At 43.4% G+C, this 20011-nt stretch overlaps 1 protein-coding gene and 1 long non-coding RNA gene across 2 annotated transcripts in view; both read left to right on the forward strand.

Annotated features, from left to right (window-relative positions):
• Window positions 1-13748: 13748 nt before the first annotated feature.
• The window catches only part of LOC117389502 (scavenger receptor cysteine-rich type 1 protein M160-like), a 33999-nt gene continuing 27736 nt past the window's right edge, over window positions 13749-20011 (forward strand). The window contains exons 1-6 of the mRNA XM_055230718.1: window positions 13749-14031; window positions 14604-14882; window positions 14976-15272; window positions 16564-16842; window positions 16937-17233; window positions 17813-18091. Of these exons, the coding sequence (XP_055086693.1) occupies window positions 13812-14031; window positions 14604-14882; window positions 14976-15272; window positions 16564-16842; window positions 16937-17233; window positions 17813-18091 (1651 nt within the window). The 5' untranslated portion in view covers window positions 13749-13811. The remainder of the gene's footprint in view (window positions 14032-14603; window positions 14883-14975; window positions 15273-16563; window positions 16843-16936; window positions 17234-17812; window positions 18092-20011) is intronic.
• Window positions 19155-19820, forward strand: LOC129457303 (uncharacterized). The gene is made up of 3 exons (XR_008649186.1): window positions 19155-19245; window positions 19459-19547; window positions 19777-19820. It is a non-coding gene; the product is annotated as an uncharacterized LOC129457303 (long non-coding RNA).

A 20011-nucleotide genomic window follows, 5' to 3' on the forward strand; every position in this document is an offset into this window, starting at 1 on the left:
ATTTTTATACAGGTACTATTATACTTTTACTACTACTACTTTTTACTTTATTAGTAGATTTTTTCACCCCTGTATCTATACTGTTACTTAAGTAACAAAATGAAGTACTTCTTCCACACGGGACTTTGTGGAAGTTGTTCATGTTTAAAGTACAAAAGTATCTGTCCTTTACTTTTAAAAACTGGATTCAGGTCAAATCTGAACCTGGACTGAGGGATCACACAGACACATGTGGAGCTGCACAAAATACTTTCTCTCCAAGTACATTTTTTCATGTCATACTTTTAATTGAGTCCAGTATCTGTTCTTTTACTTCAGTAACAAACTTGACGTTGTTCACTCATGTTCTGTTTCCTTCAGATAAAATTGAGCTCAACCCTCATTTGAAGTAATCTAAAGTAATCTGAAGTAATCTAAAGTAATCTTTCCCCCTGATGACACGAGGTGTATTTAAAACACCTGATATCTTCTGCTGTAGATTGTAAGTCTCGCAGAGGAGCCATATCGTTCACTTGTTTGGCTCCTGCTGCGGCTCCAGTCTGTTACATCACAGACCACAGCAGAGCCGGTGATTCCCAAAGAACAGTAGGCTTCAGTCCTGAGCCAAAACAAGTTTTTTCCAGATGTTTCAAATCCCCTCGAAGCTCAGTGTACAAACACACAAGAAACAGGGGCCATGCACCACTTTTCAGAGCAGCTCCGCACAAGGACGAGGGGAATATACGAGATCATCTGAAATGTGAGGTCAGGGTGGACACGCGGAGAAGAAAAGGCTGCTGGGTAAAAACTGGGGTGAATTGGTTCCAGACGCAGTGATGAGGTCTTAGGTCTCATTGATATTTAACACACGGAAAGTGCCGCCCGTGAGACGCTTTAAAGACGCGCCTGGTCCGCTTTAAAGACGCGCCTGGTCCGCTTTAAAGACGCGCCTGGTCCGCTTTAAAGACGCGCCTGGTCCGCTTTAAAGACGCGCCTGGTCCGCTTTAAAGACGCGCCTGGTCCGATTCGCATGCGCTGGGAGTCTGTGATAATGAGGGCGCAGGGTGGAGTAGGAGGTTGGTAGCACGATTACACAGATACAAGTGAGATCATGTCTGTTGAACGAGTCACTTTTCATACAGTGGTCTTTGTTAAACTGATGAAGCGCGAGTTACTGGAAGCGCGGGCTGAACTGCTGCCTGTAATTATCTCAGTAATGGTGACACATTTACCACTTACCACAATTACAAATGTTTTGTTTTTGAGCATTTATGTTTTTTCCCAGGTCGCCCAGGCCACTGTGACTCAGTGCGTTTGGAAGCACAGTCAAACACACGTCATATTATCCCCAGGGCCGGCCCTACTCTTTAAGGGGCCCTGAGCTGAATTTGGGGCCCTTGTCACTTCAGTGCCATGTATTCATATTTAACAATATCAAGACCTCATCACAACCAGTTGTAAAAAGGCTGAAAATGATAGAGGCTCACAACAGCAAAAAACACAAATATAACAGTATAAAATATGTAAGGAGGGGGTCTGTCAGAAAAATGAAACTGGTGCATTTTAATGTGTTCTAGTTGACTAAAGTGGACTTACATTTATCAATACTTTATGTCGTAAAATGCTGAAATTAGACAGAGTAAACAAAAGATGTACTTAAGCAAGAGTACACTTACTTCAAAATCATATCACTCAAGAAGTACAAAGTAGTGATCCAAGTTAAGAGAAACATCCTGGACAGAACATCAGATTTATAATCATCAGATCATTTGGACTGAACATTGAATAAGAGGATTTTAGGATCACATCATTGTTGTTTGTCAGGCTTTGAATGCAGAGTTGAGTTACGAGACATAAATTTGGATACAAATTAGCGGAGATTTCACGTAAATGTGCATATTAATAATTAGGGGATGCTCAGATATCAATACCAGTACCGGGTGCCAGTACTAATACTCGTCAATGTGCTGCCGATTCCAAGAGACGATACCACTGTATCTGAGCTGAGCACTGAGCCGAGGTGACCATATAGACGCACATTAACTGTTCTGCTAGCAATTTGTACAAGATGGAGCAGTGATTAGGTTCAGAAGGAGGGTTACAAAGGCAAAGAGCCAAAAAAGTACTGGAGCCACAGGTAAAGCTTAGGTGAAATGTATTGAAAATAACATTAAGAGTAACATTCACTCACAAAACAAAACTAAATATACCCTTGTATCTCTATCTGAGCTCAGTTTATATAAAGTCCTGCCGGCTTAGTAGTCAGTTATTAGTTAGTCAAGTCAAAACTCCTTTGATGCAGCGTGGCACAATCCTACCACACTTCAATTGTCCGTAGTGGTGGGAGAACAGGCTGCTCTCTCTGAAGCAAACTTTGGTTTGGTTCAGCTCATTTCAGGCTCGCCATCCTCCTCGTCAGGGAGAAATCCAGTTCCAAAGTCCCCTCTAAAAACCTCCTCCTGTATGGAGAACAGAGCTGTTACAATAGAGTTCGTATTTCTAGCTTATTATTATGGCCATAGTATTAATGCAAGTAGTTTAAAACTAACACTTTAACATTAACAATTATTTCTAACAATTCTGTTCTTCAAATAGGTCTTCTCAGTGTAGCTTATAATCATGAGATGTAAACAATATATCTCATAAAAGCATATTCAAACATCAAAACTTTCATTTTAAACAATTAAACATGTTTAAACCAAACTATGGTAAACTCTACTTTTATAGTACAGCAGCTTTAAAAATGTACTGAAAACCATTGTAATAAACCATTACTCTGAATCCTGCAAAATAACATTTACATTTCTTTGCAATATAATACATTTGTATTTGCAATATAACCAAATAAAAATAAACACCTCAATCTGTGTTTTTACAGTGCAATATTAGCAAATGACGACAACATAACAGAAGAAAAATTAAATCTCTTTATATTATTGAACTAGCTTAGCTTCAATGGTGTATTTTATTGTTCTCAGGTTCTTATTTTCCATAATACTAAATTCTCCATAATCACACATTTTAGACGTGCCCGTGCGACACGTAACAGCTCGGGGGGAGACCCCGAGCATTTTTCCCCATGGCCAAAACATTTAGCTTAGCTTTAGCTGCTAAGTTAGCCGCTAATTAGCACACACTCCAGCTCTGTACAAAGTCACTCACCGAGACGTCGATGGTATATTTCATTGACAGTCCAGTTCCCTGCACATCTAAAACAGTGGATTTGTTTTTAGCTTAACATTTAACTTAACATTAGCATGTTAGCTCTCCAGTTAGCGCTTTGTTTCCACTCACCAGGTTGATTCAAATCCACAGTGGTTACAGAGATGGGTCAGGTCATTTCCTCTGATCTCTCGATTCTCAGTTCAATATTGATGTGTTTAGATTTAGTACATTGGTTCTAGCTCAGGTTCTAGTTGTGTGTGTGCTCTGCGGCGTGTCCCAATTCGCCAAATACACCGTTCTAAAGTTCCTTTCGAAGCACCGGGCCGAGAATGTGTCCTCCTCAGTGCAGCCGCCATCTTGTCCAAATGGGACAGGCCTAAACCACGGGCCGCACTTCCACCGCTATGATACGAACATTACGTACGTTATTTTTAATTATTTATTATTTAATAGAAGAAAAGTCAAGGTGTCGTCGTCACAGCCGTTTATTTCTGTTTAGACTGAATATCAATAGGAAAATATAACGTTCGAGGTGATTTTTTACCCCCAATTGTTACTTCATTACTTTAACAAAATAAACCTTGTGAAAATGTAATAACAGAGACGGAGGTAACAGTGTCATTTTACATTCATAGTCTATAAACCACAGAACATTGATTATTTGTACATAAAGTGGGATATTGCAGTTTAACATTTCAGTATTTGGGCCAAGTTTAATTTGATCTGTGGGTAAATCCCTTTTATACCAGTAGAGGGCGCTGTTTACCTTCTATGCCATGTGCCAGTTCATTCCATCTTATTATTATAAAGTATTTTCTAGCAGTGCAGCACTAAACTGTTGTCTTGATTGACTAACACTGAGGTAAATGACACGTGCCAACAGGGGGGTGCGGACCAATGGAATGAACCTGAGCTCATAAAGATGTTACTCGACTCATAAAAGCTGTCACAGTCACATCTCAGGACTCTCTTCTGTCCTTTCCCGAGTCTGTTGCTTCATTGTTCACTTTACCCATGGAACTCATGAAACCTTCTGACTTTATGTTTCAGTCTTTTGGTTCTTACATTATTCTTATTATTGCAGTAATAATTTCTAATGATAAAAATGTCTCTTATTGTCTAGGAATAACTGCACATTCCTTTATTCCATGTAACTTCCCTCTTTTTTAGTCATCAAACACACTGTACAGATCTTTATTCAGATTTAACAGTTTCATGTCGCTCTGTTGTAGATGAGATAAACCAGTACAAACATTTGAGCGTGTACTGCGCAGCGGACTCCATTTTCTTCTCTTTTTTGCGTGTCCTACCACAACTCTGCAGATGACACTCAGATCTATGTCTCACTGCAGCAGGTGAATATGACCAGTGTGTGGATTCAAAACTGCTTTCTCCAGCTAAACTCAGAAAGACTCAAGTCATCATCTTTGGCCCTGTGAACAATATACAAATATAGTACAGAGCTTACAAAATGTTCTGTTTCCCACAAAACAGTGTCATTTCTTGTCATCACAGAAAACTCAGACATAACGTTACATTTTGGCCAAGCTCACATTTCGCACTTCTTCACAATAGCTTCTTTCTCTGGGATGATTTAAAACACTGGTGTAATCTCAAATTGTTGGACTCTGCATAGACTTTGCATTTGATTCTGCTTTGAATTTTGCTGTACGCTGCTTTTAATCCGACTGTACAATAAAGATCTGCAGAACGATTCCCGAGCCTCTGCGCCTGTTCTTTATACAACAGAACAGAAACTGACAGGGCCTCAGACATAATTCCTCCCCCTGCTTAAACCCAATCTTCAGATCCAATAAAACAACAGGAGGGTCACACATACAAGTAAAAGTGGCCATGGATAATGTATATGACACGTGAAAATAGATGGTTAACATCAGACATCTGAGGAAATAGAAAGTCGTCTTAAAGAGGTGTAAACAAATGATTGTGTCAATAAAATGTCAAGGACAAGTAGGACGGGCTTGAGACATAATAATAAAAATATATATATTTACATCAGTGGATCTGCAGAGAAAACAGTGACGCTGGACGTGTAGAATTCTGCACAGGACACACCTCAGAGGGACAGAGGACACACCTCAGAGGGACAGAGGACAGAGAGGACACACCTCAGAGGGACAGAGGACACACCTCAGAGGGACAGAGGACAGAGAGGACACACCTCAGAGGGACAGAGGACACACCTCAGAGGGACAGAGGACAGCAGGTGAGTCTGTTTATTACATTGGCTGTTTTTGGTTGTGGCTCGTCCTTTTGTGGTAATTTATTTAGACAAACATCTGGATTTAATATTTCCCACTTCCTCTTTGCTCCGTGCTAACTGCTAACGCGCTAACTGCTAACGCGCTAAGTGTTAAGAGCCACTGTTAGCATAACAGTGACTGTTGTGTTACTTTTACCAAGGCCACACTTTCACACTTACGTTCATGCTGTTCGTCTTTTAAAAGCTCCGACTCTGTTCAGTCGCTAAATGTGTTTGTTAAGTTCAGTAAGTTACAACGTATGTACAAGCAAATAATCACCAGCGCTACTGTACTATTACTACTATTGTAAACACAGCATTGTGCTGATGTCCTCTGTGAAATATAAAAACCTGTTAGAATCCTGAATATTTATATATTTCATGTGTCACAGCTGAGTTTAATGTGCAAAACAGTGAATGTGCAGCTTTATGTCCAGAGCGGCTCTGTGGAGAGATGAGCCGTGAGCCTCAAACAAGAGCCGCACCGACACAGTGGTATCGGCTCTTGGTATCAGCAGTCCATTGACGAGTATGAGTACTGGCACCTGATACTGGTATCAGTATCTGTGCATCTCTACTCATTAATATGTGAATTTAGGCAAAATCACAGCATCCAAATCCTGACAATAAACATAAAAATGATGTGATCCTAAAATCCTCTTATTTAATGTTCAGTCCAAATGATCTGATGATTATAAATCTGATGTTCTGTCCAGGCTGTTTCTCTTAACTTGGATCACTACTTTGTATTTCTCAGTCCCTCTGAGGTGTGTCCTGTCTGTATGACCGGAGCAGGAGCTGTGTTCGCATTGCCGGCAGTAAGTCAGACCTGTTCCCGGTGCATGTTGGACTCCACCAGGGCTGCCCTTTGTCACTGGTTCTGTTCATTATATTTATGGACAGAATTTCTAGGCACAGCCAGGGGCCGGAGGGGGTCCGGTTCGGGATCCACAGGATTTCATCTCTGCTGTTTGCAGATGATGTTGTCCTGATGCTTCATCGAGCCAGGACCTGCAGCACTGGGGCAGTTTGCAGCCGAGTGTGAAGCGGCTGGGATGAGAATCAGCTCCTCCAAATCCGAGGCCATGGTTCTCGACCGGAAAAAGGTGGTTTGCTCTCTCCGGGTGGTGGACAGTCTCTGCCTCAAGTGGAGGAGTTTAAGTATCTTGGGGTCTTGTTCACGAGTGAGGGAAGGATGGAGCGGGAGATTGACAGGAGGAGCTGATTCTCATCCCAGCCGCTTCACACTCGGCTGCAAACTGCCCCAGTGCTGCAGGTCCTGATTCGATGAAGCCATCAGGACAACATCATCTGCAAACAGCAGAGATGAGATCCTGTGGTCCCCAAACCGGACCCCCTCCGGCCCCTGGCTGAACCTAGAAATTCTGTCCATAAATATAATGAACAGTACGTGATCGAGGACAGTGTGGATGTTTGTAAAACTTAAACTAGAGGCATCTCTGACCTGGAGCGGTTCGTGCCAGAGTAAAATCCCTCAGAGGACTCAGGAGGAGAGGACATTATGTTTTGATGGATTGGGTGCTGTTCTCGATCGGTAAGTGTGGTTTATTTGTAGGTTAAATATATCGTATGTAATCATTAGCTTTGCTTCTGTGCACATAGTGCTCATTCGGACCATGCTCTGGCACATTTGTGTATCTGTATGAATTAGACATCGTGTTGTTTTATTCTGCAGTTTGCATTATTGTAGGTAAAAATATAAGATGTGCACACATTAGCATCTCATCTGTGCACATGGGGGAGGCTCTGGCACGTTCCTGTGGAGAGTTACGGATCAGACTTTATTTATTGTTGATATCTGGCAGAATATAGTTCAGACAGAGATAAGCACAGAAGCTACAAGTGTCATTGCTATTGTATTGTATAGTGTATTGCTATCTCTATTTCTGTCCATTTTAAAAAGCTTTGGTGACTAAAATTCATAATATTGTGTCAGTTATGGACTGTACCACCAAACTACATCACTTACAAGATGTGTGTCAGAAGGACCTGGGCATGATCATTACTGATATTCACTGGACAAAAGCTCCAGAGAATGAGCACTCCTCCTCTGTTTGTATTTGACTCAATCTTATTCAGTTTAAAGTGTTGCATAGACTGCATCTATCAAAACTCACACTGTCCTTTATGTGACACATGTAAACAGCAGTCAGCCTCATTAGCTCACATGTTTTGGAACTGTTCTAGTATTATATTTTACTGGAAAAGCCTATTTGATATTTTGTCCAAAACTCTTAAAAAAACACTGAAGTTGCTCCAATAGTTTCTCTTTGGAGTGAAGTCGGCAGCTGTCGAACTATCAAACCCTCAAGTCTGTGGTGCATTTTGTGATACTTTTAAATTAATAAACTGGAAACAAAAAACACCCCCATCTCATTTGATCTTAATGAAACACGTCATGAAACATCTACAATTACAAAAAATAAGGTTTAACTCAACTGAACTGAACAGATAATATTGGATGAATCCTCTTGTTGTTCACTCTTCACTTTTTGTTTTGTTTTATTTATTTTTTTATAACCTATTCTATATTGTATAATCTATATATTTGCTTGACTTATGGAAAAACACAGTAAGAGTGTGAAATATGAGAGCGTGATACTGGCTGATAGTGAGTTTCCTTCACTCTGATAAAATGGGCCTTTGTGGTTCAATTCTCAGAACAGCAGCTCTGAGCTGCACACGCTTCAAAACATGTCAGATCTCAAACTGATTTCAACTGCAGACCATGTTCTGTAAAAATGTTAAATGGCCCCTGTTTTCATATTTATGACCAACTCAAGACGACATCACTGCTGCACATAATGCTCCTCATTAACGAGCGGACGAACCTTAACCCTAACGAGCAGACTTCAGAGCACACGGAGCACACGGCCCTCGTGCTACAGTCACACCACAAAAATATTATATTGTTAAACCTTTGGCCAATGGGCCGGATTTGGCCCGCGGGCCGCCTATTGATGACCCCTGTCATATCAGCTCTCCCTGAATAGAAACAGGCCACTGTGTGTGAGCACAGGCCTATTCTACACTACAGGACTCCAACTCCTGTTATAGTCCTGGTCTGGACCTGGTCTGGACCTGGTCTGGTCCTGGTCTGGTCCTGGTCTGGTCCTGGTCTGGTCCTGGTCTGGTCCTGGTCTGGACCTGGTCTGGTCCTGGCCTGGTCCTGGTCTGGTCCTGGTCTGGTCCTGGTCTGGTCCTGGTTTGGTTATTTTATGATCTATGTTATAATGTTCTTCTTCTCTCTCACAGAAAACACTCTGTTCCACTCTGTGATGTCATGTGGTAAAACAGGAAGTGCTCTGCTGTGTTTTTAAACTTTCACTTGAATCATTTGGATAATTTCAGACCTGGATTTGTCGATCTCTACAGAACTAAAGGTAAAAGGAGCTGTTCACTTGACAACTACCACTTCATGACATCACAAGGTGGAACAGAGCATTTTGAGCTTTGGAGATGTAACAGACTAATAATAAAGTGTTACTCAAACATGTGTGAATGAAACAAAACACAACTCCAGGTCTGTTTTTGATGAAAAAACAACATCCTAACACGTCTTACAGCTCACATGAATCCATTTTGTGTAATATAGGACCTTTAATCACATCAGCAAATGGTCCAAACGCAGAGACTGACCGTGGGGGACATCTGGACACAGACACACTGGACATCGCTCCTCACTGGTTTAGTTTAGTCACAGTTTTAAAAAAGTGAACATTCAAACACATATTTGAATTATAAAAAACATCAGATTATGACGATGTTATTTAGTTTTACCAAGAAAACCCACAAACGATGAAGAGACAAGAATGTGTTTGAAACAGGAAACTCTTAAAGACACGTCTCAGTGCTGGTTTAGACCTGGTTTAGACCTGGTTCAGTCCTGGTTCAGTCCTGGTTCAGTCCTGGTTCAGTTCTTGTTTAGTCCTGGTTCGGTCCTGGTTCAGTCCTGGTTCGGTCCTGGTTCAGTCCTGGTTCAGTCCTGGTTCGTTCCTGGTTATGGCTCTGGGAGCACTGGTCCTGGTCTGGTTCGTCTACACTTTGGGTAAGTGAGACTTGTTTGTCTTTGATTTATTTCCAAAAATATAAAACGACATGAACAGTGTCATAAAGTGAAACATACGAGACATGAATGAAACGGAGGAGAAAGAGCCGTTTGGTTTCATATGTTTCTTAAATCTCATTATTGTTGTGGATCCTGGTCTTTGTCCAGATGACTCTGTAGCACCTTAAAGTGTTAACTACTGGGGAATAACAAGTAAATTATGCAAAACTCTTCTATGGAGCTGTGAATTTGGGTTAGATTCGACTACTGGAGAAATTGTTCTCGAACTCGAGCAATAAGAAGAACCACAGACCAGTGAAATAAGTTTAAATTTTCGTCTTATATTGAACAGTTTGTAAATGGACAAATACATGGACAGACATTAACGTTAAACATACAATTATTCAATTCTTAAACCCTTTACTTTAAACCTTTCTTTTGATTTAAAGATTCTAAATTAATCCGTTGCAACCTTTTTAGTTAGTTCTAGTTTAAGTTTCTCTTATCTGTTTTATTGTTACGACGGAGTATAAGGATCAGTTAAATAAAATAAATTATGCAGGCGCTACAAGAATAAAGCATTTCAACATTAAAGACGTAATTTTACGAGAATAAACTCATAGTACTACGAGAATAACGTTGTATTTTTATTAGAATAAAGTTGTATTTTTATTAGAATAACGTTGTATTTTTATTTGAGTACAGTCTGCTGTGCGTGAATGAGTGACCAGTGCGTTATGAAGAATTTGGAGCATTTTGTTCAGATAAAGCATTTTCTTCCAAATCTGTCTGGTTCCTCCGACTAAACAAACTCAAACTCTTGCAGTGTCCCTTCAAAGTACTTATACTGATGATAGTGCGGTGATGGTGGACTAAAAGACACAGTATTTCATCCTGCGTAAACCCCAGTTGAAAGTTTATCTGAACAAAATGCTCCAAATTCTCCATAAGACACAACGCACTGGTCACTCACTCACACACAGCAGCCTGTATTATCATAAAAATATGACTTTATTCTCGTAATATTACGACTTTTTCAGGCTTCAACTCGTAAAATTACGACGTTAATGTCGAAATGCTTCGACTTTATTCTCGTAGCGCTCGCATAATTTATTTTATTTAAGTGACCCTCATACTCCATGTATACTGTCGAGTTAATTCTGTTTAATTTAAATCATCTTTAGTTCTTTTCTATTCTGTTCAAAATTACCCTTTAAGTCTAAACCATTTTGTTTTGTTGTTTACGACCAAGAATAACCATCATTGTAAAATTCCCTTTCACAACCGTTCGTTATGGTCAGACAAATAAAAAGGTAAAATTGTACAAAACTAAAATGAATTCAGCAAAAGGCTGAATCACTCTGTATTGCACAGAATAAAGTCTCTTTCTCCTACGTATTAATCCAGTGTCCGTTGTGCAGGAGTTTGGGTAAATCCTCCCAGTTCTGATGAAAACTCTGCAGTGTCCAGTAGAAAGCACAGGGTTCCTGGCGCATGCACAGCTCAGAAGGTCCGTGGGAGACTCTCCATCTTGTTTCACACATGTGGTTCCCAAAGTTATTATTTAGCTGGATTCTTTCAAACCATACTTTAAAATCCTGTCATAGACAACATAAAATATGTGTAAGCTCTCACACAGCTACGTGAATTTCAAAATAAAAGTCTAAAGACAAATAAATTAACATATTTTTAACTTTGTAACATACTTTAGCATGAAATGAAGTATTATACACTTTTTTAATTAATTTGAACCATATCACAGATTTATTGACTTTTTAATCAAAGCATTTATTACTGTTTTTATCAACATTCTTTTACTTTGAAGATCACTATGTTAACCTGGGTTACAACTCCATAAATGAACTCCTTTCACTGTTTCGTTCCATATTCTTGGTTCTGAATCTGTTTGAACACTTTTGTTCGTTTTTGGCTGTAGTAACTTGTTCTTATCTCAGAGTCTTTGAATGTTTACAGGTGATACATGGCACTTTGCTTTATACATGACTTTAGGATACTTAAATCAACAATATCATGACCTTAGTGTTTGACAAAGGGTTAGATGGCTCTCTATAAAGAGAGAGAGCCATTTCATGTGATACTTTTACTCGAGTATTTCTTTGCTCTGGTGTCTGTACTTTTACTTAATTAAAAAGAAAGTACTTCTTCCACCACTGTTTCTTTGTCAAAGTGTCTTTTGGCCTCACTCTGCAGCTACTTCAGTCTTAGGGGAACTGGCTCGTGTGTGTCTGAAACTGTCTCAGAACATGTGAAAATAAATGTACATTTATTTAATAAAAAAGTGTTTCTAAACTCAAACACAGCCTGATCAGACCAGGCCTGTTTCCTGTTTCCATCAGACGTATGAAACCAGCCTGTGGCTTTAATGAGCCCAACAGCCGCCATTTTGTGTGAAGCTCTGTGTCATGTGACCAACAACCGCCATTTTGTGACATGACTTTTGTGTGTGCAGGGCTCCTGGCAGAAGACAACAGCTCAGGTAAAGACACTCACACACCAGGATAACCACTCTGCCACAGTAACACAGGGAGAACATGCACACTCCACTCAGATCAGGAGTCTAACCCACAACCTCCTGGTGAGAGGGAGGATAACCACTCTGCCACAGAGTCTGTGTGATCCCTCAGTCGTCCAGGTGGGATCCAGGGCAAAAGAAAAATTCAATTCTGTCACTGGACAAAAAGTTTTGAGTGAAGACGTTTGGCTGCTCGTCCAAGCTGCTTCTTCAGTTGTGGTCAGATTTCTGGTGGACACTGCCTTATATGTGTCTGAAGGGAGGAGCTAACTACTGTTTCAGGGGAGTTAGCTCCTCCCTCAGGGAGGCTCAAAGTATTTTCTACATAAAAATAGGTAACACGCTAGCGACCACGTTCCAGACAGGGAGTGATCATGGGCGTACTTCTGGCTCCATCACTTTACATTGAAAAACTGTGTCCCCTCTCTCTGCACCTGCTGCTGTCAGACTCGTCATTTTGGTTTTATAATATTCGTATTAACCCGCTCTACATGATCCTGGGGTTTTTTATTTGACTATTGTGTCTGTAAATCCAGAAATATTAATAACAGATAAATGAGGCGTCTTCTTTCCCCGACGTCTCTCTCACTAGCGTTAGCAACAGGTTTGATTGACAGTGTTGCTAAGCGCCTGCTCCCTGTTACGCTGTGGTGCAGACAGGAAGGGGCGTTACCTTCAACAGCCTCATTTCTGATTGGCTCTTTGGTTGCTATGATACTCACAGTCGTAATTCCCAATACGGAACATGGCTCCAAATTGGCCCCTATAACTGCAGGCCTCGATGAGCTTCATTTGACTGGAGCTGGTGATGTGACATTTCTTTTTAATTTATATGGATTTTTACACTGATGCTGAACCGACACAAGAATCAGAACAGAATCAGAGCGACACGAGCGAGAGACTTGTGCAGAAAAACAGATCATCATATGAACAGTAACAGATTCTTCGTTATTATTAATATTGTAGTCCAACATTTAGTTTAGATGTTCATAATTCCAAAGTGTAAACTCTCCCACTCTCAGTTTGAACCGTCTTAAACACATCTGAGCCTTGGTCTCACTTTTCTCTGTCATTAGTTTGTATAAAATGAGTTCTCACATTGGCTTCTGTCATAGAAATAAATAATAAAAGAGCCAGTCTTTTGAACGGCTCTTTGAAATGAACAGATCCAAAAGATTCAGATCCCATGAAAGAGCCAAAAGTCCCATCACTAAGTGGAGCCAAACGCTGTGGGTGACGTCACACACATTTAGTCTATTTCTTTATACAGTCTGTGGTTTCTCTGCAAACAAATATATGATTTAAAAATGAGGAAATCCACAGGACTGTCCTCCTTCCATCTCCTGACAGTCTTTTCACGACAAAACTGAATCAAAACAGATCATTTTTAAAATCTCAGAGCCCCCTTGTGGCCTAAATTAGAGCCCCTGGAGGGCCTAGTTTGGCTCGTGGGCCCCACTTTGCCACAACTGCACTAAAGCTTTTGTTCAGGTGACAGAAGTGAAACTTTTGTTTTGCTCTGCCCCAGTAACAAAGAAAGATATACTCAGGTAAAGGGGCGGGGCCACGATGCTCAGGTAAAGGGGCGGGGTTTCACTGCTCAGGTAGAGGGGCGGGGCCTCACCTGCTCAGTTAAAGGGGCGGGGTCTCACCTGCTCAGGTAAAGGGGCGGGGCTCACTGCTCAGGTAAAGGGGCGGGGCTCACTCTGTCTCTTGTCTGTTCAGAGCCGCTCAGGCTGGTGGGAGGGGCCAGTCGCTGTGCTGGGACTGTGGAGGTGAGACACAGAGGAGAGTGGAGACGGATGGAGCCCTATGGACCCTGGCTCCAGGAGGACACAGCTGCTGTGTGCAGAGACCTGGACTGTGGCTCTGCTGTTTATGGAGAACAGAGAAAGGATTTTCCACAGAGTCCAGTGTGGAGAGTCTCACCTGACTGTGTGGAGAAGTCTGCAGTGAGACACTGTGTCTATGATTCTTCCTCCTCTTCCTCCTCTTCCTGGGGTCTGGAGGTGAAGTGTTCAGGTAAAAGTCTGATCTTACATTTTTATGTTCCTCAGATGTTTTTTCTCGTCTTATTCTTATTTATTTCTTTGTAAAGGGACAGCTCATATTAATGAACATTTAAAAATGTAAATATGTAAAGATTAAAGCCAACGTGGAACATTTCCATCTTCAGTCCCTCGACAGCTTGATGTAAAATAGTCGACAACAGAGAAAAGAACAACAACAATCACACAAAAGCAAATGTAACACACAACACACTCACTACACACACACACACACACACACAGTTTAGACTGGTGTCTGTCATGTTTACTGTGAAAACTACAGAGATTCACTTCTCACGTGTTTAGTAACAAGTGAACCAGGACTGAATTGGGACTAAACCAGGACTGAACCAGGACTAAACCAGGACTAAACAAGGACTCAACCAGGACTCAACCAGAACTGAACCAGGACTGAACCAGGACTAAAGAGGACGACGTCTCTCAGATGAATGCAGCATGTGTCCTATTGGCTCAGAGCAGTGATGTCACAGCCCTGTGTGTGTCCTATTGGCTCAGAGCGGTGATGTCACACATGTGTGTCCACAGACTCGGTGCGTCTGGTCTCGGGGCCCAGTCTGTGCTCAGGATCAGTGCAGATCTGGGACCAGTCCTGGACCTGGGTCTGTGAAGGGGCCTTGGACCAGCAGGGGGCAGAGGTGCTGTGCAGGGAGCTGGGCTGTGGGGCTCCTTCTCTCCTCCAGGGGGCGCTCTCTCCTCTGGAGCAGACGTTCCACTGTGAGGGCCATGAGTCTGCTCTGATGGACTGTCCCCGCTCCGGCTCAGAGACCTGCTCCTCTGGAGCCGCTGTCAACCTCACCTGCTCAGGTAAAGGGGCGGGGCTTTACTGCTCAGGTAAAGGGGCGGGGCCTCACTGCTCAGGTAAAGGGGCGGGGCTCACTCTGTCTCTTGTCTGTTCAGAGCCGCTCAGGCTGGTGGGAGGGGCCAGTCGCTGTGCTGGGACTGTGGAGGTGAGACACAGAGGAGAGTGGAGACAGATGGAGATCTATACAATCTATGGACCCTGGGTCCTGGAGGACACAGCTGTTGTGTGCAGAGACCTGGACTGTGGCTCTGCTGTTTATGGAGAAAAGAGAAAGGATTTTCCACAGAGTCCAATGTGGGGAGTCTCATCTGACTGTGTGAAGAAGTCTGCAGTGAGAGACTGTGTCTATGGTTTATCCTCCTCTTCCTCGGGTCTGGAGGTGAAGTGTTCAGGTAAAAGTCTGATCTTACTTTTTTTTTTATTAATTTATTTATTCAATGTTTAACCAGGTGGGTCAATTGAGAACAACTTCTCATTTACAATGACGACCTGGATAGGCAGCAACAATGAAACAGATAAAACACAAACACAATTCACAAATCAAAGAATAAAACATTAAAAGGGGAGGGTAAAATAGTGGTTAAAAACATGTGCAATGATCTTTTAAAATTAAACAGATTGAGCTTTTAAAAACAGAGAGAGAAACAAAAGAACCAAGTTTTAAATCCTGCTGTAGATGGTTCCAGTCACTTGCTGCAGAGAACTGAAATGAGTTTTTGCCTAAGGCTGTGCGAGCTTTTGGTACTGACAGCTGTATGTATCTGTTGGAGCGGAGTGCACGACTGGAGCTGTGGATATTTAGCAGTGAACTGAGATATGAGGGGGTCATACCCACTAAAACTTTGTAAATGAAAATGAACCAGTGAGTTTGTCTGCGGGTGTGAAGAGATGGCCACTTGAGCAGAGAGTAAAGCCGACAGTGGTGAATGTTAAATGCTGCACCAGTAACAAAACGAATGGCTGAATGATAAAGAACATCCAGCTTGTGGAGCAAAGTTTTTGATGCTGATCTATAAAGTATGTCACCATAATCTAAAATAGGAAGGACTGTAGCTTTAACTAGCAGCTCTTTAGCAGAGTGTGTGAAGGATTTTTATGTTCCTCAGATGTTTTTTCTCGTCTTATTCTTATTTATTTCTTTGTAAAGGGACAGCTCATATTAAATGTAAATATGTAAAGATTAAAGCTAACGTGGAACATTTCCATCTTCAGTCCCTCGACAGCTTGATGTAAAATAGTCGACAACAGAGAAAAGAACAACAATCACATAAAAGCAAATGTAACACACACACACACACGCACAGTTTAGACTGGTGTCTGTCATGTTTACTGTGAAAACTACAGAGAGATTCACTTCACACGTGTTTAGTAACAAGTGAACCAGGACTAAACCAGGACTAAACCAGGACTAAACCAGGACTGAATTGGGACTAAACCAGGACTAAACCAGGACTGAACCAGGACTGAACCAGGACTAAACCAGGACTAAACCAGGACTAAACCAGGACTAAACCAGGACTCAAGAGGAGGACGTCTCTCAGATGAATGCAGCATGTGTCCTATTGGCTCAGAGCGGTGATGTCACAGCCCTGTGTGTGTCCTATTGGCTCAGAGCGGTGATGTCACAGCCCTGTGTGTGTCCTATTGGCTCAGAGCGGTGATGTCACACATGTGTGTCCACAGACTCGGTGCGTCTGGTCTCGGGGCCCAGTCTGTGCTCAGGATCAGTGCAGATCTGGGACCAGTCCTGGACCTGGGTCTGTGAAGGGGCCTTGGACCAGCAGGGGGCAGAGGTGCTGTGCAGGGAGCTGGGCTGTGGGGCTCCTTCTCTCCTCCAGGGGGCGCTCTCTCCTCTGGAGCAGACGTTCCACTGTGAGGGCCATGAGTCTGCTCTGATGGACTGTCCCCGCTCCGGCTCAGAGACCTGCTCCTCTGGAGCCGCTGTCAACCTCACCTGCTCAGGTAAAGGGGCGGGGTTTCACTGCTCAGGTAAAGGGGCGGAGCCACACTACTCAGATAAAAGGGCGGGGCTTCACTCTGTCTCTTGTCTGTTCAGAGCCGCTCAGGCTGGTGGGAGGGGCCAGTCGCTGTGCTGGGACTGTGGAGATGAGACACAGAGGAGAGTGGAGACGAATGAGGCCCTTTGAATATAATAGAGACTGGCTCCTGGAGCACACAGCTGCTGTGTGCAGAGACCTGGACTGTGGCTCTGCTGTTTATGGAGAAAAGAGAGAGGATTTTCCACAGAGTCCAGTGTGGAGAGTCTCACCTGACTGTGTGGAGAAGTCTGCAGTGAGAGACTGTGTCTATGATTCTTCCTCCTCTTCCTCGGGTCTGGAGGTGAAGTGTTCAGGTAAAAGTCTGATCTTACATTTTTATGTTCCTCAGATGTTTTTTCTCGTCTTATTCTTATTTATTTCTTTGTAAAGGGACAGCTCATATTAATGAACATTTAAAAATGTAAATATGTAAAGATTAAAGCCAACGTGGAACATTTCCATCTTCAGTCCCTCGACAGCTTGATGTAAAATAGTCGACAACAGAGAAAAGAACAACAATCACACAAAAGCAAATGTAACACACAACACACTCACTACACACACACACACACAGTTTAGACTGGTGTCTGTCATGTTTACTGTGAAAACTACAGAGAGATTCACTTCTCACGTGTTTAGTAACAAGTGAACCAGGACTGAACCAGGACTAAACCAGGACTGAACCAGGACTGAACCAGGACTAAACCAGGACTAAACCAGGATTAAACCAGGACTAAACCAGGACTAAACCAGGACTGAACCATGACTGAACCAGGACTAAACCAGGACTGAACAAGGACTAAACCAGAACTAAAGAGGAGGACGTCTCTCAGATGAATGCAGCATGTGTCCTATTGGCTCAGAGCGGTGATGTCACACATGTGTGTCCACAGACTCGGTGCGTCTGGTCTCGGGGCCCAGTCTGTGCTCAGGATCAGTGCAGATCTGGGACCAGTCCTGGACCTGGGTCTGTGAAGGGGCCTTGGACCAGCAGGGGGCAGAGGTGCTGTGCAGGGAGCTGGGCTGTGGGGCTCCTTCTCTCCTCCAGGGGGCGCTCTCTCCTCTGGAGCAGACATTCCACTGTGAGGGCCATGAGTCTGCTCTGATGGACTGTCCCCGCTCTGGCTCAGAGACCTGCTCCTCTGGAGCCACTGTCAACCTCACCTGCTCAGGTAAAGGGGCGGAGCTTCAGTGCTCAGATAAAGGGGCAGGGCCTCACTCTGTCTCTTGTCTGTTCAGAGCCGCTCAGGCTGGAGGGAGGGGCCAGTCGCTGTGCTGGGACTGTGGAGGTGAGACACAGAGGAGAGTGGAGACGGGTGCAGCCCTATGAATATAAGAGACTCTGGCTCCTGGAGCACATATCTGCTGTGTGCAGAGACCTGGACTGTGGCTCTGCTGTTTATGGAGAAAACAGAGAGGATTTTCCACAGAGTCCAGTGTGGAGAGTCACATCTTACTGTGTGAAGAAGTCTGCAGTGAGAGACTGTGTCTTTGATTCTTCCTCCTCTTCCTCCTCTTCCTCGGGTCTGGAGGTGAAGTGTTCAGGTAAAAGTCTGATCTTACATTTTTATGTTTCTCAGATGTTTTTTCTCGTCTTATTTTAATTTATTTCTTTGTAAAGGGACAGCTCATATTAATGAACATTTACATTACATTTCTCCTCAGATGTTTTTGCTACAGAGGAGTGTCGGGTGTAAAATGTGTATCACACACACTCGTCTGCGTCGCGCACACTCGTCTGCGTCGCGCACACTCGTCTGCGTCGCGCACACTCGTCTGCGTCGCGCACACTCGCCTGCGTCGCGCACACTCCTCTGCGTCACACACACTCCTCTGCGTCACACACACACTTCTCTGCGTCACACACACACTTCTCTGCGTCACACACACACTTCTCTGCGTCACACACACACTCCTCTGCGTCACACACACTCCTCTCCGTCACACACACTCCTCTCCGTCACACTCCTCTTCACTGTCCAATCATCTCTCTCCACAGACTTACTGAATCGTCCGATCATCTCTCTGTCTGTGTCTGACGGGGTTTCCGAGGCCCTGCCGCAGGGGGTCCGGGTGCTGCTGGGGTCAAAGTTCAGGGTCAAATGCTCTGTGGAGCCACAGTACCCGGGAGGCTCCTTCCAGCTCCTCTCTCCCACGGCGCCCCTCGGTCAGAACCACACCCTGCCCGCTGTCAATCACTCCGCACACTTCCTGTTCTCTGACACTGGCCCCGCCCACAAAGGAAACTACACCTGTGTTTACCACCTGCATGTGTTCAACCACAACTTCTCCTCTCAGAGCCCCAGCCTCCAGCTCTCTCTGGGAGGTACGTCCAGCAACAACCTCATGTGAGGGTCAAGGGTCACACAGGGTCATGTGAGGGTCAAGTCATCACACAAACTTATCCTGCTTTTGATCCTGATTCTTGGTCCTGGTTCTTGGTCCTGGTTCTTGTTCTGGTCCTGGTCCTGGTCTTGGTCCTGGTCTTGGTCCTGGTCTTGGTCCTGGTCTGGACTGATCTGGGTCTTTTGTGTTGCAGCTTCAGACTCAGCCCTGATCTTCAGAGTCCTGCTCATTCTACTGTTGAAGCTCCTCTACATCCTTCCAATGCTCTACTACTACTGCAAGGTACTGGACCTTTAGACCTGGTTTAGACCAGGTTTAGTCCTGGTTTAGTCCTGGTTTAGTCCTGGTTTAGTCCTGGTTCAAACCTGGTTCAGACCTGGTTTCAAGTTGGTGTAGTACTGGTTTAGAGCTGGTTAAGTCCTGGTTTAGTCCTGGTTAAGGTTTACGGTCTGGTTTAAAATCTGGTTTACACTTTTGTGACCTGTGGATGTGCTGTTTCCTGTTGTTTCAGGTCCGGGCCAGAGGGGGCGCTAGAGAGAGGACCTCATAGGACCTTAGACTGGTTCAGATCCACATGAGACCTGGACTTAGACCGGTCCAGATGTGAGCTCCTGGTGCTCAGGACATTTGTGTAAATACAGAGTGACTTCTGGGAAGTGAGAAGTGAAAGTGAGAATTCTTTTGCTTGTGTTTATTTTTGTATAGGACACTTTAGCAGATTTTTGATAAACTTTTTAATCCTCATC

This window comes from Periophthalmus magnuspinnatus, chromosome 21, assembly GCF_009829125.3.
Source record: "Periophthalmus magnuspinnatus isolate fPerMag1 chromosome 21, fPerMag1.2.pri, whole genome shotgun sequence".
Taxonomy (NCBI): Eukaryota; Metazoa; Chordata; class Actinopteri; order Gobiiformes; family Gobiidae; genus Periophthalmus; species Periophthalmus magnuspinnatus.